The following is a 27,233-nucleotide window of genomic DNA, read 5'->3' as shown; positions in this document are numbered from 1 at the left end:
CTTTGAGCACTGTGACGTGTTGAGGACGTGCACTACGTGCCTCTTAGGTAAATCCCTTTTTCTTTCACTCAAAGTGGATGAGAATGAGAAAGAAGGAAGACTGAAAAGGACTGAACGGATAGAATGGAAGGAGGAGGTGGGATCTGAGAGGGAAGAAGCAAGAAAGAGAGCCAGAGGAGGGGGGCGGCTGTCAGCTGCGCTCTGCCTCAGAAGCCTGCCCATAAAACTCAACCAATAGGAGCAGAGTGAGTGGGCAGGGCTTTAGCCGTTCCCCATCCTAGCCTCTGCTGCATCTCATGCAAGCGCATTACATGCAGCTTGACTTCCTAGGCCGAGGAGAGTCAGACATTGCCGTAGCGCTGGGAGGGAACACCCCTACGTGCCGGCTTCCTGTTTTATAGCTAACCCACGTTGCTTCTGGGCTCAAATTGTTTTGCCTGCCTCAGTGGAAAGGATCGTAAGGTTTTTCCTTCTCTCTTCTGTTGCTTTTTCACCAAAGAGGTGAAGCAGGATGATAGCGGCACAGCTTCTGGCCTACTACTTCACTGAACTGAAGGATGACCAGGTCAAAAAGGTGAGTTTCATCATTTGTCTTTAACAAGGGCCGTTCGAAACTCGTCCTTACGAGCTTTTCCGGACGCGTGACAACAGATGACACGGGCCTGGGTTTTAGAGCATAAAGTCGTGAGATGCGTCTCATCTCACGTCCCTCCATCCGCAGCTTCTACGTCACACAATGTGCGACGGCGAGGATGAGAGGACGAGGTATACCCTTGCGAATGACGACACATCCCCGTCGCCGTAGGTTGTCGGGTTTATACTGCAATGTCCTTGAAAACAGGATGTGGGGCGTTATGGAGCTGCCATGAGGAGAGAACGATTTTTTTTTGCGTGTGTGTGTCTCTGTGCGAACGTGCTTATTGGAGAGTACGTCTCTGAGTGGGGGAAGGTGGTCGTGAGCATCAACCCCCCTCCCCCGAAGGAAGAGTGTCGGGTTACAACAGCTGACGAACGGCGTGCCTTTACCGGAGAGTTTTGACAGTGTTTGAATGCAATTGTGGAGGGAGGGAAAGATGTGTAAACAGAGCAGGACTGCGTGTAGGCACATGCCTGTGTGTCTCGCTTTGAGAGTATGCAGTCTTTACATTTTAACTCTGTTAGTAAAAAAAGAAATTCCATTTTAAGTGTTCATAAATAGTTCTACCTTAACTAAATATTTGAGAAACAATCTAATATGAGCACACAGATTTAGATATTAACACATAAGTGGTTTACATATTCATTTATCAGATAGGATTTCCTAAAATATTAAAATATCTGATTATATATATGAATATGGTCAGATACTACCATTTTTAAGAAAGAATAAATCCCCCCATTTTTAATAATCTGTAAAAAAAAAAAAAAAATGCATGAAATTCTACCATCCTTATTACCCTTATATTGCACTGAATTCTTATTTAGTACTGTTTTGAAAAAAATAGCAAAAATAATAATTATCCAATTATTATTTTGCCTCAATTCAGAGTTTCATGTGTGCCACTTTCTCTTGCAATGATGGTTTGGATCCATGTCAGATATTTCACAGGCCTAATTATTAATGTCCACAGCAGAGCTGTTTTAGTATTATTTGTATACTATTATAGCATTTAATATTTTTAATTTTTATATTTTCATTTTAGTTTTAGTATTTTTATGTGCTTTTGTCATTGTATTAGTTTTTTTATATTTCTATTTAGCTTGAATTTATTTTTAACTCATTAAGTAGTAATTCAACTTTTTGCAGTTAATTGCCAAAGCAATTTTTAAGTTTAAAGGGATAGTTCTCACCATAAATGAATATTTTGTCATTAATTACACACCCTCATGTCTTTCTAAACCCCTTTGTTTATCTTCGTAACACAAATTAATTTATTTTTGATGGAATTCAAGAGTTTTCTGACCCTGCAAAGACAGCAATGTAACTGAAATGTTTAAGGCCCAGAAACGTAGTAAGGACATCGTTAAAATAGTCCATGTGACATCAGTGGTTCAACCGTAATGTTCTAAAGATATTTTTTGTGTGCAAAGAAAACAAAATTTTACTTTTCTTTGCATTTAAAATGTATTCCTGTAGCTTCATAAAACTAAGGTTAAACCACTGATGTCACAAGGACTGTTTTAACGATGTCCTTATAACCTTTCTGGGCCTTGAACCCTGTCTTTGCAGGGTCAAGAAAGCTCTCAGATTTTATCTTAATTCTTTTAGTTAATAGTAACAACACCGTTCCACAAAAATATGTTTACACTTCAGACAGAAGCAACAGTTGTATTGTGTAACATGGTTACTATAACAACATGAAATGAAATCCATCCTGTGTGATTCAGCTGTGCACCTGTGAGCTTCTCTCTCCTGATAAGAGTTTTATGACCCATAGATGCCACACATATAATTTGATTATAACAGTTATTCATTGCTAATGTTACAGGAAGTTTGAAAATAAGCATTTAAACAGTGGAGAGCAATAACGTATATGACATAGCATTTGCAAACAAGTCACACATACAGAAGAACATGTCAGGGCTCTTAGCATATTTTAAGATAAAGCCACCATTCACTTCATCGAAACGGTTTTGGCAGCTTTACCACTGCTCTCGTGTTTTTACGAGGAAGTTGGATGTTACTCATGCTGGTTACGCAATGACCCATTTTACAAAACTCTCCTAGTAATGTTTTTTAACAAACAAATTCAACTTGATTAAAAGAGACTGTAGTAATCTTTATGCAGAAATGTCATCCTGTAATTGGCATACACTGTTCCTTACATGTTTTGTATTTGTAAAAAGTATTAAATTCATAAAAATTAACATTTGCCAACAATTTGGAAGGCTACACTATGAACAGAACTACATGTGACCGTGAACCACAAAACCATCATATAGGTCAATTTTTGAAATTGAGATTTTTACATCACAATATTTGGCTGAAATACAACTATTTAAAAATCTGAAATCTGAAGGTGCAAAATATTGACAAAATCACCTTTAAAGTTGTCCTTAAAGTTCTTTGCAATGCATATTACTAATCAAAAATTAGGTTTTTATATATTTACGGTAGGAAATTTACAAAATATCTTCATGAAACATGACCTTTACTTATGTCCTGATGATTTTTGGCATAAAAAAAAATCTATAATTTTGACCCATACAGTGTATTGTTGGCTATTGCTACAAAAATACCTGTGCTACTTACAACTGGTTTTGTGGTCCAGGGTCACATCCGATTGAAAATTAATTTTGGAACTAAATGACTAAAATAAAAATGGATAAAGTTCACAAATATAAATATATAATAATATTGTCTTCCAGTGTGCAACTGGAAATATAGCACATAATAAACAATACTTTGCATTAAATGCAAACCATTTTTCATCAATGGCATCATGCACAGATTTTAGCCTGAATTTCTCACGTGCTCATACTAGAGTTAAAGTCATAATCATGAATCAGCATTTGCAAGAGCAGGTGCTTATGTTTACAGTATTAATTCACTTTTGTTGCATTAGACTTCAGTCAAACATCTTCCACTTGCCATTTTCATGATGCATATCGTCTGTGTTTATAAATGCTAGTGCCCATAGATTTGTAGTATGTCTGCATAGTCTAGGCCACGAGCCATAGATTTCAAGGACACAGTGACCTATCAACTAACAGGCAATGACTTGACCACATTCATCATGTTCATCAATATTGATTACTGACAAACACCTGAATGCTTTAGAGAAATGGCGGAAAGGGCACAATGTAATTTGTTTATTGTGTGTCCATTTGTGTAGATTGACAAATACTTGTACGCCATGCGGTTCTCTGATGAGACGCTGCGCGACATCATGGGCCGCTTCCGACGGGAAATGGAGAACGGACTGGGACGAGATACTAACCCGACAGCTACCGTCAAGATGCTGCCCACCTTCGTAAGGTCCATTCCTGATGGATCAGGTGAGCTTATCATTTGTATGGCTGCAAATCTTTAATAAATGCTTATATAAATAAAAGACTTTTATCTGGCAACAGAATCGTTTAATAGTTACAAAAGCTTGCTTTGGAAGTACTGAGCAAGTAATATGCCATGTATAGCCGGGCTTTTCTCACAAATTAGTGTCAAGCAAACTGTGAAGTCTGCAGTTCTGTCCATCAGGGCAAATCAGTCTCAGAAACGTCAGCTTAATCTACTGTACTTCTTTTAAATGCTGTGTCAAAAAAAAAGAGCAATACGTTTGACCAAAATTGTCAGATGTTTATATTTGAATGAAAGGTAACACTTTACAATAAGGTTCATTAGTCATTAACATGAACTAAGAATGAACAATACTACAGCATTTATTAAGCTTAGTTAATGTTAATTTCAGCATTTACTAATGCATTATTAAAATCACAAGTTGTGTTTGTTAACATTAGTTAATGCACTGTGAACTAACATGAACAATCACTGACTATATTTTTACTGTATTTTTACTAACATTAACAAAGATTAATAAATGTATTGTTCATTGTTCATTCATGTTAGTTAATACATTAACTGAGGTTAATAAATGAGACCTTATTCTAAGTGTTACTGAACTAAGAATTTAAGTAAATGCTCTCAGAGATACCAAAAAAATGACAACCTTAGAAGCCATTAGTTAAAAGATGTTTACAAGCTGTGAAGAAAACTAGCCTAACCAGTTTTGCTGCAAGTTTAGATTTCTCATAGCATAAAAAGTGCTGGCAATCTGTTGAATTTTCATTTTAACCTTTAACATTTTATTAATCCATTTTAAATGCATATTCAGTACTGCACGTTTTACTAATTTCCCAAGAATTTGCATCACCATCTGGTTAAATTCTTTAAAATAGCTTTCGAATTAACAACATTTGCCTGCCTTTAAATGTATTTACTATGCCAATCTTATCATAGTATAGAATGGAGGGAACCTACTACTGAGTGCTCACAATATTGAACCAATTTTCCCCCTGTCACAACACATTGAAAGCTGCATTGACATGTGCTCATGCCTTTCTACGTGCCCAGCAGCATCCAACCAAACTCATTGGGTTACGTCACGGATTACATGAGCTGTAATCCCAGTCAGACTGGCATGTGAAAGTTGACTTCAGTGCAATTTGTTAACATCGTACTACGATGTGTTGTGCAGGGCAGTTTCGTTCTAGTTAATGATGGCAGATTGCTCATGTAGCGACAAAGTAATTCAAAACAATTATAACAACATGGACAAATCTGATTGATTTTGTGTCTCAATAATCAATAATCCATTCATCATTGTAATATGTAGCATAGTATACATACATCAAGTTCAGAATAGCTTGTCAAGGGCAGCTCTCTAGTCCTAAAGTGCTAGACACTACAGCATAAACAATTCTATATATAGATTCTGACCTATTAACATCTCAATGATAAAAGTGTGTACAGCAAGTCTGTACTACTCCATATGAAAATTCCACTAGTAACCACTCACCTGCATTAAAACAAATACATCTGATCTCTAGTGGTTTGATGTGATTTTAGATGTTGCACAACAGATCATCAGAGACACTAAGTATAGAATAGTTTCGATTTCACCAGGTCACTATTTGTGTAAACTGCACTTTAGTTTATGTTACTCTTTATATTTGTACTTATCTATCATTTAAATGATAAAGTTTTCCTGGAATGGTTTTAATATGCTGTTAAAGTTTGCTACAGATCAATTCAGTCATTAAAACATACATTTAGGTTGTTGTAACATTTTTATGTATTCTTTTCATGCATATAACATTTTACTGTAATAACCACCTAACTGACCTTTCCAGTCGATGCTGAGTTTACAGTATTAAAAATCTTCACACTCCCAAACACCTTATTTCCAACCTAGAAACAGAAGACAGTAAGAAAAGAAAGCCATTTGATTTTCAGTGTTGCTTGGCAACAAGCACTGCACATGATATCGACAATCTGGACACGTCGAGAAGCCTCGAGAAGCAAAAAAGACAGTTAAAGAGAGCATTTTTGACCTAACGCAAATGTCTCTTGGCATTACTCTTTCTCTAACTCTGTTTAATCTATGGCATTAACAGACTTGTTAATCACCATTTTACTGCAAACATTTTCTGAAGAAACTGTTGGTAAAAATCCACGCTTTCTCGCTGTGAGAGTGCTGCCTGGGGTGATCTGTCTGTCTTTGGCCAGCTCAGTAAAAAAAGCATTCCTGATTAAGCCCCCTTGGTCACGACCAAAATAAATCTTGTTGCACAGTCTCACTATTACAAGAATGGTACACTATACCCATTCAAGTTTATGTCAAGCTGTCCTAAGGATAACAGCGGCAGTGTCCTTTCGGTAGCTTAATAAAGCAACTTCCAGAACAGGAACATTATAGCTAGTTTCATGTTACGTGTTTTTAAGTATCATTAAAGAGATAGTTCACCTAAAAATGACAATTCTGTCATCATTTATACACCCTCATGTCATTTTGGGTGTTAACTTGTAAACTCTTGATAGTAGAAAAATATTAATATTGATGATTTATTTAATTCACTTACAGAGAAGGGAGATTTCATTGCCCTGGATCTGGGTGGCTCTAATTTCCGTATTCTGCGGGTCAAAGTGTCTCATGAGAAGAAACAGACAGTGCAGATGGAAAGTCAGAATTACGACACTCCAGAGGACATCATCCACGGCAGTGGATCACGGGTACATGACCAGTTTTTCATCATCCTGAAATAAAAAACAAATGAAAATTTGTGTATAATTAAGTATATAAATGAATATTGAACAACGTTGTCTGAATAGCCAATATGTTTGTGTTTAAAATCAAACATTGTCTGTAATATCATATGTGACCTTGAACCACAAAACCAGTCTTAAGTCAAAATGAACAATTTTTCTTTTAGGCCAAAAATCATTAGGATATTAAGTAAAAATCATGTTCCATAAAGATATTTCCTACCGTAAATACATCAAAACTTATTTTAGATTAGTAATATGCACTGCTAAGAACTTCATTTGGACAAATTTAAAGGTGATTTTCTCAATATTTAGTTTTTTTGCACCCTCAGATTCCAGAAAAGTTGTACCTTGGCCAAATATCCTATCCTAACAAACCATACATCAATGGGAAGCTTATTTATTTGGCTTTCAGATGATCCATAAATCTAAATTTTGACTGGTTTTGTGGTCCATGGTCACATATAGTATTGTACATTAAACCGTTTAAATGCCAAGTTCTGTAATGAAACTCTAGATGGTGCATGCTGATGGGTCATTAACACAAACTTATGATATATACAGCATTAAACTACTTCGCACAGGCTGATTGTTCATGTTGCATATGCAGCCAATGAGCTTACTGCTTTACATTTAAATGTCTGGTTAGCATTCACTAGAGCAGTTCACAGCACGCTTTCAAAATTCTTCTGAAACCCTCCCCCTCCCCAGCTCCACCTGTATAGATTTGCTACGGGTTATTATATATGATGTTTGTGCAGAAGCAGTATATCTTTATTACTCTGTTACAGCTGTTTTGTAGCAGCAATAATCTAAAACAATAGAAATAACCAACAGCAGCATAGAAGATCTATTCTGCCAAGACCAAATACATTAATACCCATATCCATTACCGTGCTGAAATCTTCAGAGAGTTAACATCATAAAAATGGTGTTCTTATCTTCTGTACAAGCCATCCAGCTTTTGTCTACAATCTTAATTGTCTCAATTTTCTACTTGCTTATTATTTCTTGCAGTTGTTTGACCATGTTGCAGAATGTCTTGGAGACTTCATGGAAAAACAAAAAATTAAAGACAAGAAGCTTCCTATGGGCTTCACGTTCTCATTCCCTTGTGCACACACCAAACTGGATGAGGTAACGGAGCATTAGATTCTATATGGTTTGCCAAGTAATTATGACATTTACATTTTATATAGTTTTAAATGTGTTACAGATCCAATTTACTCAACTGAGATTTAGATTTTGTATTGAATTCTGCCTACAAACTTAGAAACAATGTTTTTTACTATTGTATTTTTACAGGCTGTTTTGCTAACATGGACGAAACGCTTTAAGGCCAGTGGGGTTGAGGGAATGGATGTAGTAAAGCTTCTAAATAAAGCCATCAAAAAACGTGGGGTGAGTCTGATAAAAAATATATATATATATATTTATTTTGTGGATGGTATACAGGTGGACACTCATTTTAGACTTTTTACTAAAGGATTTAATGGTGTAATAATTCACTTACAGGACTATGATGCCGATATCATGGCTGTCGTCAATGACACTGTGGGAACTATGATGACCTGTGGCTTTGATGATCAGCGCTGTGAAGTCGGCATTATTATTGGTAAAAGAATATCCTAGTTTCTCTCTATTTTATGTATTTTATCAGACCCTTAAATGGACATCAAATTAGTTTAAAATGCAGAATTGTAATGCCGATTTAAATCATATATATTAAAATGTAAATAAAGTTGCTCACAGTAACACTGTAAAATTAACTTCCCTCAGTGTACAGATGAATGGTGAATACCACAAATATATTTGATATTCTAAAACTCAATCAAAGCTTCTAGATTCTTGAACATCTGCAATGACATATGCCTCTGTGATCCCCCAGGTACCGGCACTAATGCATGTTACATGGAGGAGCTCAGACACATCGAACTGGTGGAGGGAGATGAAGGCAGGATGTGCATCAATACTGAATGGGGGGCATTTGGAGACGACGGCACACTGGAGGATATCCGAACCGAGTTTGACAGGGAGATTGATCGTGGGTCCCTCAACCCCGGGAAGCAATTGTGCGTCACAGAACTTCAAAAGCTTTCAAAAATCTATCTATCATAACGTTTGAAGAGGTAAAGGTGAATGTTGGCTGTTTTCAGGTTTGAGAAAATGGTCAGTGGAATGTACATGGGTGAGCTGGTGAGGCTGATCCTGGTCAAGATGGCTAAAGAAGGCATGCTGTTTGAGGGCCGCATCACCCCAGAGCTGCTTACAAAAGGAAAAATTGAAACCAAGCATGTTTCTGCAATTGAGAAGTGAGTTGTCTGTTGATTTGTTTCATTATGGTCATTATTCATTAAAAAATTATTCTTTTAAAATTCTTTTGATGATATTTCCAACCTTACAACAATACCACTTTTTTTTAGGAGCAAAGAAGGACTTACCAAAGCCAAGGAGATTTTGACCCGCTTGGGTGTAGAACCATCTGAAGACGACTGCATTGCTGTGCAGCATGTTTGCGCTATCGTCTCTTTTCGCTCTGCAAATCTAATTGCTGCCACTCTGGGTGCAATCCTCACACGTCTCAAGGACAATAAGAACACCCCGCGCCTCCGCACCACAGTGGGCATTGATGGTTCTCTCTACAAGATGCACCCACAGTGAGTATTACATTTCAATCATCAAATCAGACTAAAACATGACTTATCAGTAATAGTATGTACCCAGCATGCTTAGTAAGTCATCACAGAGTGTTTTGGGAATACATCTGCAGGTGCACGTGACACCATGAGTGTGTGCTGAACCCTCTTGAGGGCTCTTCAGACAAAGGCGAGCTCTATTAATACACACTGAGTGAGTAGGTTTCCATAGGAGCAGCTGTGCCTCTATTTGTTGTGACAGTCTACACACTGACCTTATATCTGGGCACTAAATTGGACGTTAAACGCTTACAGAGAGATTAGCTGAAAGATTAAAGAAGTCGAAAAATTAAATTAAAACTGATATTGAATTTCTATGCCATTCATGTCACCTATTCACAATTTACAGGCCTCTTTGAATGTCAGAATAGACGGTAAGTCTTTAAATAAACATGAAAGACATAGCAGTGCTCTGTACTGCGAATGAGATATGGCTACAGGACAGGGTGTTGCGCAAGACTGCTGTCCTTGAAGTGTCTTTAATAATAATAGCCATAAGCTGGACATGAATGAAATGATATTTCACACAAAAGCCTCAAAACACTACCCTGCTGAATAAAACAATAGACACCATCACAAATTTGTAACTGTTTTACTGGTTATAATGGGACTTGTATTGGTTTTAATGAAAACTATAATGGACCCGGTGGGTTTTTACTGATGATTGTGACCCTGGACCACAAAACCAGTCATAAGTTGCACGTGTATATTTGTAGCATATCCTAACAAACCATACATCAATGGAAGGCTTATTTATTCAGCTTTCAGATGATGTACAAATCTGGTTTTGTGGTCCAGGGTCACATTTGGTTGCCTTCTACAGGTGGCTTGTTAAAACCACTAAATCCTAATGAAATATATCCCAAAACACACTACAGAATATCATTTTTAAATGGTATTAATGTTTTAAAGTTGATGGTTAATGGTATGTGTAGTGGAAACAATTTCTGCGATGGTTTCTATAGTGTTTTTCAGCAGGGTAAACTGTTCAAATAATTCTTTTTTTGACATATCTCTCTTATTACACACCACACTTTAGAATACTGAAATGGACAGGTCAGTCTCAGCAGTCTGTAACCGTTGACACAGAACGCTTTGCATTGTTTTTCCTCACCCTGACACACATTCCACGCACGACGCAGAATTCTAAAAACGCGGCATTCAAGTTATAATTTCAAACAAATTGGGGCCATTCACACAGAACGCATTCTTTTACACTGAAAACGTTTAAATGCGTTTTAAAAGGTGAACTTACTTGAGCGCAGCATTTTAGGAACGTCGTGCGACCCGTCACAAACGCTGGAAAAGATTCAAGACATAAGCGCAAAGGTCAAACACGTCCTAGCGCATATTTACATTGAAAATGACCTTTTGGTGTTTTCCCCATTTCCTTCACCTGCGTTTTTAAGCGCAAAAACGTGTTCTGTGTGAACCGAACACCAATGTCAAATGGTATAATGACCGGTAAATATCTCAATAGCAAGCGTGATTTGTACAAAACAATTAAATAACTGAGAAATTAATTTTGCGTAACTTACATCATTTATGACAGTCATTGCTTCTTCAATGAATATCGTTCCATACATGGCCAATTAAGCGTCTCCGAGCAACATAGTGGTGCTGCTTTGTTCCTAAAGGAATCGTTGAGTGAATCGTTTGAATAAATGATTCATTGACTCGCTCATAAAGAAAGTCCTGAATGATTAGTTTTGAAAGAATCGGTTAAATGAATCGTTCAATATATCACTCAGAAAGCCAATCGCTTGTCGCCTCCTACTGGCGAAACTACGTAACCTACAGAAAGAGTCGGTCAAAATGCTACACAGTAATACACAGAGTGACATTTAAATCCACATCCCTCTGTTTCTCTCAGGTATGCCCGCCGGTTGCACAAAACTGTGCGTCGCCTGGTGCCGGAGTCTGATGTTCGCTTCTTGCTCTCTGAGAGTGGAAGTGGCAAAGGAGCTGCAATGGTAACAGCCTGGGCTTCCCGGTTGGCCGATCAGACACGTCAGATTGCCGAGACGCTGGAAGAGTTCCGGTTGACCAAAGACCAACTGCTGGAGGTGAAAAAGAGGATGAGAACTGAGATCCAGAATGGATTAAGCAATAGTACCCAAAGCACAGCCACCGTCAAGATGCTGCCCACTTATGTGCGGAGTACCCCGGATGGATCAGGTAATAGATCTACAGCTAAAAATAAGCAAGGATTCTTAGATATTGAATGATCCACCAGACATAATCTGCCATTCATTCACTAAAAATGAAGTGTCATGATTACATTCATCAGAGTGCGTTCATGCATCATGTCTGAAATTCAAATTAAATTCTCTTTATCCCTGTTGAATTACATCATAGCATAATCCCAGGCTTACTCAATACAGCCACATGACATTGTATTGTATCCCTGATGGTGATTTAGGGTGAAGGGTTTTAATATGCAGCTCGGTTAAGAATAGTGCATGCAGATGTGTTTTTTACCATCCAGTAAATATCAATATATTTTGAGCAAATTGAGCAAATTTGTGGAGAATTCAAAACTTTCTCAATTCACAAATAGAGAAATAAAATGAAAGGATGGCACAGGAACCTTCTGCTGTTTAAAATCCTCTAATTCTTATACTAAATTATAAATCTGACATGCAGCAGCAGGATTTGTGACTTCTTTGTATTTACGTATTTTATCTTTTGTACAGAAAATGGTGACTTTTTGGCCCTGGATCTTGGAGGTACAAACTTCAGGGTGCTTTTGGTAAAGATTCGCAGCGGCAAGAGGCGAACCGTTGAGATGCATAATAAAATCTACGCCATTCCCATAGAAGTAATGCAAGGAACCGGAGAAGAGGTGTGTGGTCATTTTCAACACTGATAATAATAAGGAATTTTTATTGAGCAGCTAATCAGCGTATTAGAATAATTTCTGAAGGATCGTGTGACAAACTGGAGTAATGGTGTTGAAAATTAAGCTTTTATTACATTTTCATTTTTTTTAATTGGAAACTTTAATTTAAAATAGTAATAATATTTCACAGTGTTACTGTATTTTTAATCAAATTAATACAGACTTACTGAGCATAGGAGTTTTTAGTGTATACTACACAAGGGTATAAAAACACAGTAAAAGTGGAAGTCTAATTTCTGTCTCTAAATAATGGCAACATGGCAAACTTAATGATCTTTATGGCTTTTCCATATCATTTGCAGCTATTTGATCACATTGTGTACTGCATATCTGACTTCCTGGACTATATGGGGATGAAAAACGCCCGCCTGCCTCTGGGCTTTACATTTTCCTTCCCCTGCAGACAAACTAGTCTGGATGCGGTGAGCTGCCTGTTAGCTTTTTCTTTTAGCTTCACTTGTTCATCTATCGAATAAAATCCTGATGATTTTTATGCTCTGATGGATACAGGGAATTCTGGTAACTTGGACAAAGGGCTTTAAAGCCACAGACTGTGAAGGAGAAGATGTTGTCGGCCTCCTGAGAGAGGCGATCAAAAGGAGAGAGGTGAGTTTTGGCACACTGTCACAAATGTAACAAGATGATGCCAGATTTGATGGAGTAACTAATTTTAAAATCTTGTTCCTTGTGTGATGAATGTTTTGTGTGTGCTATATTATCTACAGGAGTTTGATTTGGATGTCGTAGCCATTGTGAATGACACAGTGGGTACAATGATGACCTGCGCATATGAGGAACCCACATGTGAGGTTGGGCTAATTGCAGGTAAATACAGTACAATGTATTATCAAACACAATATATCAAATGGGACAAAATTGTCTAAATTTTAAAGGGTGTTTTAAACACATTTGAGTTAAGAGAACATGCTAAGATATTGATATGTGTGCTTTTAGGAACTGGTAGCAATGCCTGCTACATGGAGGAACTGCGAAACATTGAGACGGTCGATGGAGTGGAAGGCAGGATGTGTGTGAACATGGAGTGGGGAGCATTTGGAGATAATGGCTGCTTGGATGACATCAGGACTCAGTATGATAATGCTGTGGATGATCTCTCCCTCAATGCCGGCAAACAAAAGTGAGCAGTTTTACCCAGTCGAGTTTGAGGGGAAAAAAACATATTTTGAAATCAAATTGATGCAAATGTTTTAATGTAAGAAAGCGAGTTTGGTAGAATTAGTCGGATGAGGAGTTTGTACTGTAATTTAAGAACTTAAATGCAGATACTATAAATATTTATAGCATTGCTGCACATTCTTTTAACCATTTTACAATATGTTTTACACTATTACTATTTATTAACATTGTAATTTCTGTATTTTTTATCAAATAGCGTGCATAAGAGATGTCTTGCAAGATAGTTGACTATATAGTATTTTACGTTTTGGCATATTTGAGATGTAAAATTCAAAGTTTGTTTTCACTTTTAGGTATGAGAAGATGTGCAGTGGCATGTACCTGGGTGAGATTGTGCGGAACATCTTGATTGACTTGACAAAGCGTGGCTTCCTCTTCAGAGGACAGATCTCTGAAACCCTAAAGACCAGGGGTATCTTTGAAACCAAGTTCCTTTCCCAAATTGAGAGGTACTTTCAGATTCACATTGCATTCACATAGCAGAATACTGTACTGCTAAAATACATCCTGTTTTGAAATATTTCACAATGCTTAAGTCATGGCCTGAATTGTTCTTTCTTCCCTCTAGTGACCGTTTGGCGCTACTGCAGGTCAGGTCCATTCTGCAGCATCTGGGTCTGGACAGCACATGCGATGACAGTATTATCGTCAAGGAAGTGTGTGGTGCTGTTTCCCGCCGGGCTGCTCAGCTCTGTGGAGCAGGAATGGCCGCAGTTGTAGACAAAATCAGAGAGAACCGTGGCCTGGACCGTCTGGACATCACCGTTGGGGTGGATGGCACTCTGTATAAGCTCCATCCACAGTAAGTACATGCAGAATTAATGAAATTTTAATTGCTTTTGTGATATACTGGTTGACACGATTAACTGGTAAAAAAATATACAATGTACAGTTGAGGTCAAAAGTTTACAATCCCCCTTTCAGAATCTTCAAAATGTTAATTATTTTACCAAAATAAGAGGGATCATACAAAATGCATGTTATTGTTTATTTAATATTGACCTGAATAAGATATTTTTACATAAAAGATGTTTACATATAGTCCAGAAGAGAAAATAATAGTTGAATTTATAAAAATGACCCCATTCAAAAGTTTACATCCCCTTGATTCTTAATACTGTGTTGTTACCTGAATGTTTTTTTGTTTAGTGATAGTTGTTCATGAGTCCCTTGTTTGTCCTGAACAGTTAAACTGCCTGCTGTTTTTCAGAAAAAATCCTTCAGGTCCCACAAATTCTTTGTTTTCCAGCATTTTTGTGTATTTAAACCCTTTTCAACAATGACTGTATGATTTTGAGATCCATCTTTTATTAAATTAGGGACATTGATTATTACAGAAGGTTTAAACGCTCACTGATGCTCCGGAAGGGAACGGTGCATTAAGAGCCGAGGGGGGAAACTTTTAAACAGAATGGAGATTTTTCTTATTTTGCCTAAATATTTTAAAATATTTTTTTCATTTAGTACTGCCCTTCAGAGATTACAGAAGACAGTTACATGTTTCCCAGAAGACAAAATTAGTTAAATTTATCCTGATCTTCAAATTCAAAAGGTTTTAACCCTCGGCTCTTAATGCATCGTTTTCCCTTCTGGAGCATCAGTGAGCATTTGAATCTTCTGTAATAGTCAATGTCATTATTGAAAAGGGTTTAAATACACAAAAATGCTAGAAAACCAAAGAATTTGTGGGACCTGAAGGATTTTTCTGAAGAACAACAGGCAGGTTAACTATTCAGGACAAACAAGGGACTCATGAACAACTATCACTAAGCAAAAAAAACAGCTGTGGATCATTCAGGTAACAACACAGTATTAAGAATCAAAGGGATGTAAACTTTTGAACGAGGTCATTTTTATAAATACAACTATTATTTTCTCTTGTGGGTTATATGTAAACATCTTTTATGTGAAATATCTGATTCAGTACTAAATAAACAATAACATATATATTGTTATCTTGAAATAAAATTACTCATATTGTGATAGATTTCAGTCAAATCGCCCACCCCTTGTAGTTACAGTACATATTTCCAAGTGATGGGCATAGATGTCGTACCTGACTTATCCCAATTCTTCTCTTCAGTTTCTCACGTATAATGCATCAGACTGTGAAGGAGCTCGCCCCCAACTGCAACGTCAACTTCCTGCTCTCAGAAGACGGAAGCGGGAAAGGCGCCGCCTTGATCACGGCCGTTGGTTGCCGTCTCCGCCAGCAAGAACAAAAGAGCTGAACCCTGCGTCGAACAAGCCCTCAGCTCCTTCTCTGGCTCTCTCAAAGTGTATACATTTCCATTTGCAGCTGTGACTCAGCTCTCATCCACAACAATCCGGCACATTCTACTGCTCTTGCCCAGAGCTGTGATTTGACCCTTTGCTTTGTATTTCACTCCTACATGTTCCTGTCAGCCTTTCTCTGTGTATGTCTATGTGTGTTATTAGGGGTTGGTCAATCTGTGTCCACCCAAACTATATAAAGATGTTAAACTGTTGTTAAAGTATTTATGGATGTATATTGGAAAAAGGGAAGAAATGTAAACACATTACAAACATTAAAATTAAGATATTTGACCAAGTATATGAAGATATTATTTATTTTATTTTTATATATGATGGTAGATGTAACAGGAATGGATACCTGAGGGGAAGAAGGTGTTACGTTGCGATCACGCCAAGCTAATTCCAGACCTCTGTGTATTGTCATTTGTGTGGCAGTTTGTGGTGTGAATATTGCGAAACATTGGGGAATGTTCACGAATCATAGCAGCCTCCTCATTGGTCACGGTTAAAGTGAGGAAGACACGCAAGTTCAGTCTCGCAGTCACAGCTGCCTTCCTGCCCAATTCAAGCCCCCGGTCGCCATATAAATGAACAAGGACAGGAAACCTATTGCCTTCGCATATCCACTTTCTCTAAAATAGTCTTACCCTCTCATTCCCAACGAATTTAGCAGATTGTATCATGCGTATTGCTTTTGTCCGCTTTTTGCTGTGTGTGTATGCAGATATGGTTATCGGTACTGATTCCCAGTAAATGTCCTTCTGTGTGCCCCGGCTGGTTATTTGTGAGTAGTTGATGTGAGTGAATCTGTGTAGTGGCTCAGAGATCTTCTGATGAATGCATGCCTTATTTGGTAATCGAGGTCTAGCATCCACTGATTTTGTACTATTTCATAGTTGCACTATATAAATAGATGTTCCTGGAAAACCCTATAGGAGAAAACCATAAAAATATTTTGATCAACTCAATTCGTGTTCTGTGGTGTCCTTTGCGGTTGCCCAAACACTGTAGCGTTTTTTGTTCAATATTTACATCCTATGTGATAACTGTTTGTGCAATAAAAGACATTCCTTTTATATCTCTTGAAAGAACAGTTGATTCGGTGATGCATAATAAGCACACCTGAACAAAATGGTTACATTTTAAAATGATCATCCAATCACACAGGCTAAAATATTTCTTATTGTAACTGTTACTGAAAATGCTGGTTATTTTATTGATTTTTGAATTTTTGGCAGTATTGTTTATTTACAGATTAGACACTGTGGGCTACTGGTTTCACAAAAAAATCACAACAAACATTTAAACATTATCATAAGGGAACTAAATGTGAGCCTTCAAGGTGTAGTAAAGTAAAGATTACTTGTCTTATTTTTCTGGCTACTGTATACTTACGTTTTTTTTTTTAAGCTCTACCTATGTTGTCATATTGTCATATATTACATCCAATACATTTATGTATTTGACACAGCACTAGTAATGTAATGCACCAGTAATGCCGTAATTGTAGAATATTCTTTACTTAGATTTCAACACAGAACAATCATACAATTAAACAGATCCTAGACGGTTTTTCAAAAGAAAACAAAATGACCAACAAAATCAATAAAAATATCAATCATGTATTTCCCACTGCCATTCTATGTGACAGCATAACAATTTTTTTAAATGTAAAACACACAGGTTAATTATTACCCAACTACATTACATTTGTTGGATGTTGTACTTGAAAGAAAAAAATACATATTATTGGCATTGAAATTAAATATCTCTATGTCTCAGGGCTAAAACTCAGACAAACATACTAAATTCTTTTTAATCAGTCAAGCGTATGGATGTACATGCAGATGTATACATGCTGTAAACATTAAGTACCAGTAAAATGTGAGCTTGCATGTCTATGTACAGTACAATTACAACAGTTTGGTTTTGTTTATATTTTAGCTTGCCTATAAATATATACATAATGTCTTCGACCACTATAGATAATATATTTCCAATATAATTTTCCAGCGCTGTCAATTCAACCCAATAGCCATCGTCCAGCTTATGGGTCATTCTATAATTGTGGATACATCTCATGTCTGCAAAGTATATTTTTAATATATTTTCATCAATATAAAGACCCAGTGCTTAATTTTCTAGTACACATTTGTATTTTTCCCAATCACACTACTACATGTTGAAAAAGCAATATCTTTTGTTCAAAAATAATGTTCATATAATTTAGGTGTGTGTTTCAAAAATAGTAAGTGTTTATTGTGATATAACTTGTTTTATTTGTGTCTGAAAAAACATTGTCAGCTAAGTTACCCACTAGAAAACCCCCCTCAAAAAGGAATGGTTTGTCCCATTTTCACATAATTTGCAGAGTATGATGATATTTCCTATAGAAGCACATGGTAGAAGCATTAGAAGTTATGTTCTCTCTCTTTCCCCTAATATTAGTTAAACTAGCAAACCTGTGTCAAGAGTGGATTAACAGACTGTCAACAGTGTTACACAAGTATTCTTGCTGCATATTTTAACAAGACAATTTAACTATAACTTATGTTTTGTTTATGAAAATATATTTCTAAACATACCATATGCTCAGTAGTTCTAGGCTTCCATGTTGAGTATAGGCCCAAAACACTAAAAATGTCAACTAAGTTACCTGTCAACTGTGTTACCCAGTTAAAGGTAACATGGTGGACAGTAACAAATATAGACTGTACTTTATGCACATATTCCTACAGATCACCTTTATTTATATAGCTCTTTATACAATATAGATTGTTTCAAAGCTGCTATGTAAGGTCATGTTTGTGTTTTTGGGGAAAAGAAAAACCTTTTTCACATTGTCAAATTCTAAATGTACCCCTAACTATAAAATGACCCTTATACTTGATTGTGTATATCTCCAGGAATCCATACTCTTAATCTAGGGTACAGATGCTCTGATCAATTTAATGTTGATTTTGCAGTTCTGTTTTCACATTTAGAGTTGCCACTTTACATTTAAACAATATTTACAGCTCGAAACATTAACTGCTCTATAGTGGTGCATGATTTACCATTGTAAATTGTTGTTCAGGTTTAGGGTCAGTAAAATACAGTGAATTTTCAGCATCTATTACACCAGTCATGATCCTTCAGAAATCACTCTAATATGCACAGATTGGTGCTCTAGAAACATTTTTTTGTTTTATTTTGTTGTTTCTGAATATATGTACTAATTTAATCTTTCTGACCCCAAACCTTTGAACAGCAGTGTGTACAGTATATACAAAATGAATTGACCTATACACATACTAGGACTTGTACTTTAAACAGCAACACAGAAACAAATAAGGCTTGGTGCTTATGCCATAGGAGTAGATGAACACTCCATCTGTAAAGCCCACTGAATCCACTATAGAGAACAACAGGAGGGGAAATCTAATTCTGTTGTGAGGTATTAAGTGCAAAGTGTGGCCCTGTGACGCCAACAGGTGTGTTTTTTACCCTCATCGCTGAAATATTGTAGATTCAGGCTTTGATTAGTTTGGATGTGGTGTCTTCTGGTTCGCTGACATGATTACGGACAACCACGCTGGTGGTCTCAGTGCGATAACTGCGTCTCATGTGGAAGGTTCTCATGTGCTGCAGTTCCATGTTGTCCTCCTCAGAAATCTTGACGAGGGGGCACCACTGGAACGCTTTCCGAAAACCTGAGCGGAATCTAAAGATGGACAAGAAGATGCTAGACTTAAACTTCCTGCATGTTATGAATGAGACTTCTTCAAGAGTAAATACAAGAATAAAGACATTAATGCAGATGCTGCACTAAATATCCATGTTAACACTACCAGTCAAAAGTTTTTGAACAGTAAGATTTTTAATGTTTTTTAAAGAAGTCTCTTTTGCTCACCAAGCCTGCATTTTTGATCCAAAGTACAGCAAAAACAGTAACATTTTACTATTTTAAATAGTTAAAATTTTAAAATGTAATTTATTCCTGTGATTTTAAAGCTGAACTTTTAGTATCATTACTCCAGTCACATGATCCTTCGGAAATCATTCTAATATTCTGATTTGCTACTTAAAAAACTTTTTCTATTATTATTATGATGAAACAGCTAAGTAGAATTTTTTTCTGGGTTTTTTGATGAATAGAAAGTTCAGAAGAACAACATTTATAAATAAATATTAGACTCTTGAATGGTATAGAGCATAATGTTACAAAAGCTTTATATTTCTGATAAATGCTGATCTTTGGGTAAATGTACTTAACTGTTTTAAATGTTGATAATAATAATAAAAAATGTTTCTTGAACAGCATATCAGAATGATTTCTGAAGCATCGTGTGGCACTGAAGTATCTTAAAATGTATCTTACATTTTAAGATACATTCAAATACAAAGCGGTTATTTTAAATAGCACAAATATTTCAAAATATTACTGCTTTTGCTGTATTTTTGATCAAATAAATGCAGGCTTGCTGAGCAGAAGAGACTTCTTTAAAAAACATTAAACATCTTACTGTTCAAATACTTTTGACTGGTAATGTACATCTAATTTTTTCTCCTTCCTAAGATGTAATGTGCATTTACCTTTGGTTTAGACAGCAGTAAATGATGGGGTTGTACATAGTAGAACTCATGGCCAGCCAGAAGATGGACAAATAGACCTGCTGGATGTAGTGCTGCTTGTATATGTCCCTGTTGAAGCTCCCCAGGATGAAATAGATGTGGTAGGGAAGCCAACATATTGCAAAGGTCGTCACCACCACTATCATCATCTTTACAACCTTTATTAAATTGTGAAAATGGCATGAATTTTTTATGCTCTCAGCACAAAGAACTATAATCCAAAATCATAAATAGCTGCTGCCACCAATGAAAAATCCTGCTGGAAAGAGGCTTATTATTATTAAGGACACAAGAAAGAAAATGTGAAAGGAATGAAAAAGCTCATTTCCTGTTCTGCCAGAAGAAAAGCGTTCTGTCCCCAGGGAAGGTTTTATCATTGATTCTGTAAGATTTTATGGAACTTAACTACATTTGCTCAAGATTTTTCAGATGTAGCTACCAATGATTAGCATTTATTTAGAGTTTAGAAACATGAGAACTGTCTTCCTGAATGTGCATTTATTTATTAATTTAGTTAGATTACTATGCAGTGAAAATGCAATAAATAACAAAATGACAAAAAATGGTAAATACTAGCATCACTGACCTTGCGTTTCGCCTGCATCTGGTTCTGGTAGTGATCTGATGCTTCTCCAGGGATCTCGCTGCCCCACAGCCTCAGTCCCACCAGGCTGTAGGTCACCAACATCACCAGCAGAGGGAGCAAGTAGATCAGGATAATCACAGCAATCTGATACCTAGCAAGATGGAGAGTCACTTCATGAGTCAAATCTATATAAATGCACATTTTTTGGTAAGAATCATCTGCCTCTACTTTTTTTAATAATTCCTATGTTATGCCTTTGATGGGCATTATAATCTTTGAGAAGTGAAAAATAAATGTGTACCTCATATAAATGTAAATATTAGCAAATACACCCATTGGTATCTCTACCATAGGTATTACTGTACAACCAAAGGAATCAAAGCTACTTGTGTAATTCATACAAAATAAAAGGATAATTTTTTTTTGTCCAATTTTCTTACGAGAGCTGATGTTTCCCGCCATAATCGTCAGGCCATTCCACCATACAAACAGTCCGAGGGAAGTAGAACTTGGTGCTGGCGTAGTAACACTGAGGAAAGGCTAGTGAAAAAGCCACAGTCCATATGATCCCGATCAGAACTTTAGTAGTTGTGGAGGAGAGCCTGGGCTTCAGCGGATGAATTATAGCCATATATCTGTGGATGTCAGCCAACAACATCTTAATGAAATTGAACCAGTGATGTGCGTTATGAAATGAAGAGGCAATTTATTTTTTAACGTAAATGTAAATTTGTCCCAGTCACTTTTTTTTGGTAAAATAAACTTTACACTATCAGAAAAAAAAGAAAGAAGAAAAAACAATTCTATTTTATATATTTACATTAGCAATGTAATTAATATTCTATTTATTAAAGCCAAGTATGAATCTCATCAAGTTAGTGTTTATAAGCATTTTACACTTATTAAAATAATAACTCAAGACAGTAACAATTTAAACAACACATTTTATTTGTAAATAGCTGAATAGTTCAGCTATTCTTTTTAATAGATGATGTCTACCTATTTTTGAATTTTTTAAATTGTCAGTCATCAAAACTCGAAGAACATTTGTGACCCTGGACCACAAAACCAGTCATAAGGGTCAATTTTTTCGAAATTGAGCTTCATACATCTTCTGAAAGCCGAATAAACAAGCTTTCCATTGATGTATGGTTTGGGATGATAGGACGATATTTGGCAGAGATACAACTATTTTAATATATGGAATCTGAGGGTGCAAAAAAGTCAAAATATTGAGAAAATCACCTTTAAAGTTGTCTAAATTAAGCTCTTACTAATGCATATTACTAATCAAAAATTAAGTTTTGATATATTTACAGTAGGAATTTTACAAAATATCTTAATGAAACATGATCTTTACTTAATTTCCTAATGATTTTTGGAATAAAAGAAAAATCAATAATTTTGATCCATACAATTCATTTTTGGCTATTGCTACAAATATACCCCAGACTGGTTTTGTGGTCCAGGATCACATTTATTTTACATTCACCAAGCTAATTTCTCACTAAAACTCTTATTTTGAGTAACAAAGTAGCCATACATAAGCCTGTAAGGCGTTTACTTACTCTTTTAAATTGGTATTTCCATTAACACCACTATATTGTTCATTCACACTGATTAGCAAACGCACACAAACACAAGAGGCGGGATTTATTGCATGAACCACTCACAGCCGATCATAACCAGTCATATCCAATTATCATTGTCACGTGACTTTCCTCTATTTATTCTCAAACCCCCACCAAACTCACCAGACACTTTAGGGCAGGGCAGTGTTGCCAAGTCTGTCGTCTTCCCGCCGAATTGGGCTACTTTAACACCGTTGCCACGGGTTGTATTTGATGTCCGCGGTTTGAAGCGGCCCCAATAACGTCATGTTTAGCCCTTGAAATACCCCACTAAAAATGTGTATTTTTGGGCTAGTTTTGAGTAGTAATTTGGTGGGTTTTGTTGTGAAAACCTGGCAACCCTGGGGAGGGCCAGTGTCCTACAAAGTTTAGCTTCAACCCCAGTTTGCCACATGAACCAGGTAATCAAGCTAAGGATACTAGAAACTTCCAGGCAGTTGAGGCAAGTTGGAGCTAAACTCTGCAGGACACTGGTCCTCCAGGACCGAGTTTGGACACCCTTACTTTAGGGGGTCTGTTAAAACTCAGTGGGCTCAGGGGAGGCGAGAGAGACGAGGACTCCCACTGTATCTTTACCTGCTGGTGTCGCTGTTGGAGAATGTTTCTCTGAAAAACTAGTTATTTATACACTTTTTTATGTTAAGAATTTGTAATATTGGCATTGTTTTATTTTCGTATTACAAATTTTTTCTCATCCAATACTTTGACACTGCCTCCAGAGGAAACACCCTTAAATTTAACGTATACCTTTAAATGATAGGCTACCATAAATTTGATTTATATGAATAACAAAATGGAAAAGGCTGCCAATACCACTTTCTTGGCTCTCCCCTCTAGTCCCATTCAGTGCATTACAGCCCTTTTTTGGACGGAATTTACTGCATGCATAATGTATCACTGGAGCACATCCAGAAAGAGAGGATTGATTGGTTGCGTTATTTCCCATGTTTAATTATGATCATCTACTTGTTGGTCACTAAATCAGGCTCTTATTTATATCATCAGAACCCAGCGTGGAAAGGCGATCCACATTGCGCGAAGCGCTCCTTCCTACCCATTTTGCGCATGAGTCACCAGGTCAACTAGAATCGATTATCCAGGAATATCACAAATGCATGATTTGCGCGCAGCACATGGACTTTCATTACTTAAGCCACAGGAAAACTGAACAGGTACACGCAGGTAAATTACATATTTGACATTTTCAGGCATGTTGCCCACACGAACTGTGTGCGCACAGGTTCCAATTTACACCCATTGAAAGCTTAAGTGTCGGTCCTAATCAGTTAACCATTTTGCATGAGCATATAAGAGCTTTTCACAACACTTTCAGGTAACCATGACAATTGCTAAAGACAACCACTAACCTATATGGCACAAAAATAGGAGTTATTTATCATTAAAAGGGGCCAAAATGAATATTATTCTAAGATTTCTTTTAATGGTAAATATCTATTTTTCACCGTCTGTGGTAAATGATGAAGCACAGATAAAGGCTTTATACTTCAGCCTTTGAGTTGATGCATTTAGAGCTATTTTCTTCTGTGTACAGTGACAAATCCTCCAATTTGGTCGAATTAGGTTCATAACTCTGCTAGGAAAAATAGCTCTAACCAGCTTCATCAAGGTCTACCATGTGTCAGTACACCTGATTTATCACCTAGATCAGCTTTGACCAGCTTAACCATAAATGATCAGTAAATTAACCTAATTTATGTTTTATCACACACACACACACACACATGTCTGGTTTATTATCCTTGTGGGGACTCTCCATAGGTGCAATGGTTTTTATACTCTCCACACTGTATTTTCTATCCCCTTACCCTAACCCTACCCCTAAACCTAACCCTTACAGAAAACTTTCTGCATTTTTACTTTCTCAAAAAATCTCATTCTGTATGATTTATAAGCTTTTGTACCCATGGGGACCACAGGCTGGTCCCCACAATGTCAAAAATGTCAGGTTTTACTATCCTTGTGGGGACATTTGGTCCCCAAAATGTAGCAAAAACAAGTACACACACACACACACACACATATATATATATATATATATATAAACCTCATTTATGTTTTATCACAGCTATAATTATGCCTTCAGTAACTTACAAACTGCAACTGATTTATGACATGGTTAATGTCATGTTATGTCATGTCATGTATGATAATGGTGATTAATTATCTTAATTCATGGGAACAAGCCATGGTAAAGCAAAAAAGAACTAAAAATCTTTAGATTATTAATTGCAATTTATGAATTGTATGTTGTAAATTACTATGCAATGATTTTCAATGAAGTGCTTTGTTGTCTGCTTACCTGTCAACAGCAATAGCCGCCATTGAATAAATGCTTGAGAACATTGCTGTTATCGGGAAGAAGTTCTGAAATTTACAGTATCCCAAACCAAAATACCAGTCATTATGCAAAGCATACACGAAATTAAAGACGGTGTTAAAAGTTGCCATAGACGCATCAGAAAAGGCGAGGTTTACAATGAAGTAGTTGGTCACTGTCCTCATGCGCTTATGTGCCAGAATGATCCAAATAACTGTGACATTGCCAATGATGGACACAATTACGATCAAAGAGTATGCAATCGCCCATAGTGCCACCTGCCAGTCCGGCTGCTCGAATAGATTGGTGGAGGTTTCGTTTCCATCTTCCTCGTCGTAGAGAACAGATGCTGAAAGGGGGTCCAAAGTGGTATCCATTGCAGTTGTCCGCTGTCACAGGTGATAAATCAATCTGTATGCCTATTCCAGTGAGTGGCTCACTCTGCTTTCGCTACAACATGGTAAACTTGTGTATTTTAGACATCTGCAGCAGTTTATTTTCCAGAGTGTGAGTGGTCAGTGCGCCTCGTGCCGCCTCGTGTCCAAACTGCCTGCTGGAGTGCCTTATTGCGCCTGCAGGGATGATAGCACTGAAAAACTGAAGGAATGTGTGTGCCAAGTGTTGGAGGTGTGTCGGGTCCAATGAGGTGACGTTTAATGAAACACACTTTGGCCAACGCGCATTGTGACGCACAGCATCCTCCTCTCCTTCTGCTAAAAAGCTGGCGATGAACAAAACATTTAATTGGCATGAAATTGACGCGGTAAACGTGGAGAGCTTGCTGTCATTAATAATTGCCAAACCCCTGTAGCGTACACTAATGGAAATATGTCACAGTTTGGAGCAAGTGTGAGGTCTGCTGTACTTGTTCTGCTGAGACGTTGCTTAGATACCCCTCATTTATCCCGTTGTATGAGGTGATATTTGTTCATTTTGTCAGAGCAGTGAGACAGGTGTCTGGGCAGCAGGTGGAGGAAGTGGATGAGTTAGTGTATATTACTTTTATTTGGACATTTCGAGTACTGTAGGCTATTTCAGGTTGATGTCCGAAGATCTGTCGTTTTCATTATTGCGCAAATTAGGGTAAGATGAACCCCCACCCACACCTTAATGTTTTACTCACAAAATCTCATTCCCATTTTGATTAATGGCCACATGCTGTTTTATTTTGTGTTTCTGGGAAACTAAACCCTTAAAATTAGACCTCTTAAGATGAAAAAAGGCACAGAAGGCTCCAAGTGGCTTGTTGTTATTATTTTTTAATTAAATATTCATTGCAATTAAATGTACACTGCAGTTCAAAAGTTTGGGATCATTAAGAATTTATTTGATCAAAAATCCAGAAAAAACAGTGATATTGTGAAATATTATTTCAATGTAAATATCTGTTTTCTATGTGATTATATGTTTTAAAATGTAATTTATTCCTGTGATGCAAAGCTAAATTTTCAGCAATATTATCCAGTCTTCAGTTTCACATGATCCTTCAGAAAACATTCTAATATGCTGATTTATTATCAATGTGCTGCTTAATTATTTGTTGGAACCTGTGATACTTCTTTTTTTTAGGACCGACAATTTTAAAAAAGAAAAAAAAAAAAAAAAAAAAATTTTGTTTGTGTTTATTTAAAATAGAATTTTTTCAAAACAATATCAACTATTAAAAGTTTGTGGTCAGTAAATGTTTATTCTTTCTTTTTTTTTTTTTAAAGAAATTAATACTTTTATTCACCAAATATGTTTTAAATTGATAAAACGTGATAGCAAAGACTTATACTGTAAAATATTTCTATTTTGAATGAATGATTTCTTTTCAAGTTTTTACTCATCAAAAAATCCTGAAAAAAGAATCACAGGTTCCAAAAAAATAAATAAATAAATAAAAAAAATAAGCACTGATAATAAAAGTAATAAATCAGCATATTAGAATGATTTCTAAAGGATTATGTGACACTGAAGACTGGAGTAATGGCTGAGGAAAATTCAGCGTTGCATCACAGAAATAAATTATGGTTTAAAATATATTAAAATAGAAAATTATTGTTTTAAACTGTAATAATATTTCACAATATAACTGTTTTTATTCTTTAAAAAACATTAAAAATCTTACTGATCCCAAACTTTTGAATGTGCACATTTCAGACTGATATGGCTAGCTGAGTGAAATAATTAAATTTACATTCAGTTGCTATCATGACATATCTTTACGTTTTAATGGACAATTAAATATGTAAATATTCACCTTTTTGC

The 27,233-nt window shown here is 36.4% G+C and overlaps 2 protein-coding genes across 3 annotated transcripts; one reads left to right on the top strand and one right to left on the bottom strand.

Annotated features, from left to right (window-relative positions):
* The first annotated feature begins 284 nt into the window (after positions 1 to 284).
* hk1 (hexokinase 1) lies at positions 285 to 16,890 on the top strand. Its single transcript, XM_051125637.1, has 18 exons — positions 285 to 574; positions 3,816 to 3,978; positions 6,561 to 6,709; positions 7,760 to 7,879; positions 8,048 to 8,143; positions 8,258 to 8,357; positions 8,631 to 8,814; positions 8,899 to 9,054; positions 9,166 to 9,399; positions 11,312 to 11,616; positions 12,135 to 12,283; positions 12,643 to 12,762; positions 12,851 to 12,946; positions 13,066 to 13,165; positions 13,295 to 13,478; positions 13,831 to 13,986; positions 14,106 to 14,339; positions 15,621 to 16,890. Exons 1-18 carry the CDS (start codon positions 512 to 514, stop codon positions 15,766 to 15,768), a joined length of 2,757 nt encoding a protein of 918 aa, XP_050981594.1. The 5' UTR covers positions 285 to 511; the 3' UTR covers positions 15,769 to 16,890.
* A 381-nt stretch (positions 16,891 to 17,271) lies between these two features.
* On the bottom strand, positions 17,272 to 25,550 carry tacr2 (tachykinin receptor 2). 2 transcript variants are annotated; one of them, XM_051126265.1, is made up of 5 exons: positions 24,966 to 25,550; positions 21,455 to 21,649; positions 21,015 to 21,165; positions 20,390 to 20,586; positions 17,272 to 19,517 (listed from the first exon to the last, which is right to left on the bottom strand). In XM_051126265.1, the coding sequence occupies exons 1-5, from the start codon at positions 25,358 to 25,360 to the stop codon at positions 19,325 to 19,327; spliced, it is 1,131 nt and encodes a 376-aa protein (XP_050982222.1). In that variant the 5' UTR covers positions 25,361 to 25,550; the 3' UTR covers positions 17,272 to 19,324. The 2 variants fall into 2 exon arrangements, with proteins under 2 accessions (XP_050982222.1, XP_050982223.1); XM_051126266.1 differs by having other exon boundaries at positions 19,330 to 19,517; positions 20,390 to 20,497.
* Between the last annotated feature and the right edge of the window lie 1,683 nt (positions 25,551 to 27,233).

This window comes from Labeo rohita, chromosome 13 (genome assembly GCF_022985175.1).
Source record: "Labeo rohita strain BAU-BD-2019 chromosome 13, IGBB_LRoh.1.0, whole genome shotgun sequence".
Taxonomy (NCBI): Eukaryota; Metazoa; Chordata; class Actinopteri; order Cypriniformes; family Cyprinidae; genus Labeo; species Labeo rohita.
Note: the sequence above shows the minus strand (reverse complement) of the source record. Positions and strands in the feature narration are given on the sequence as shown.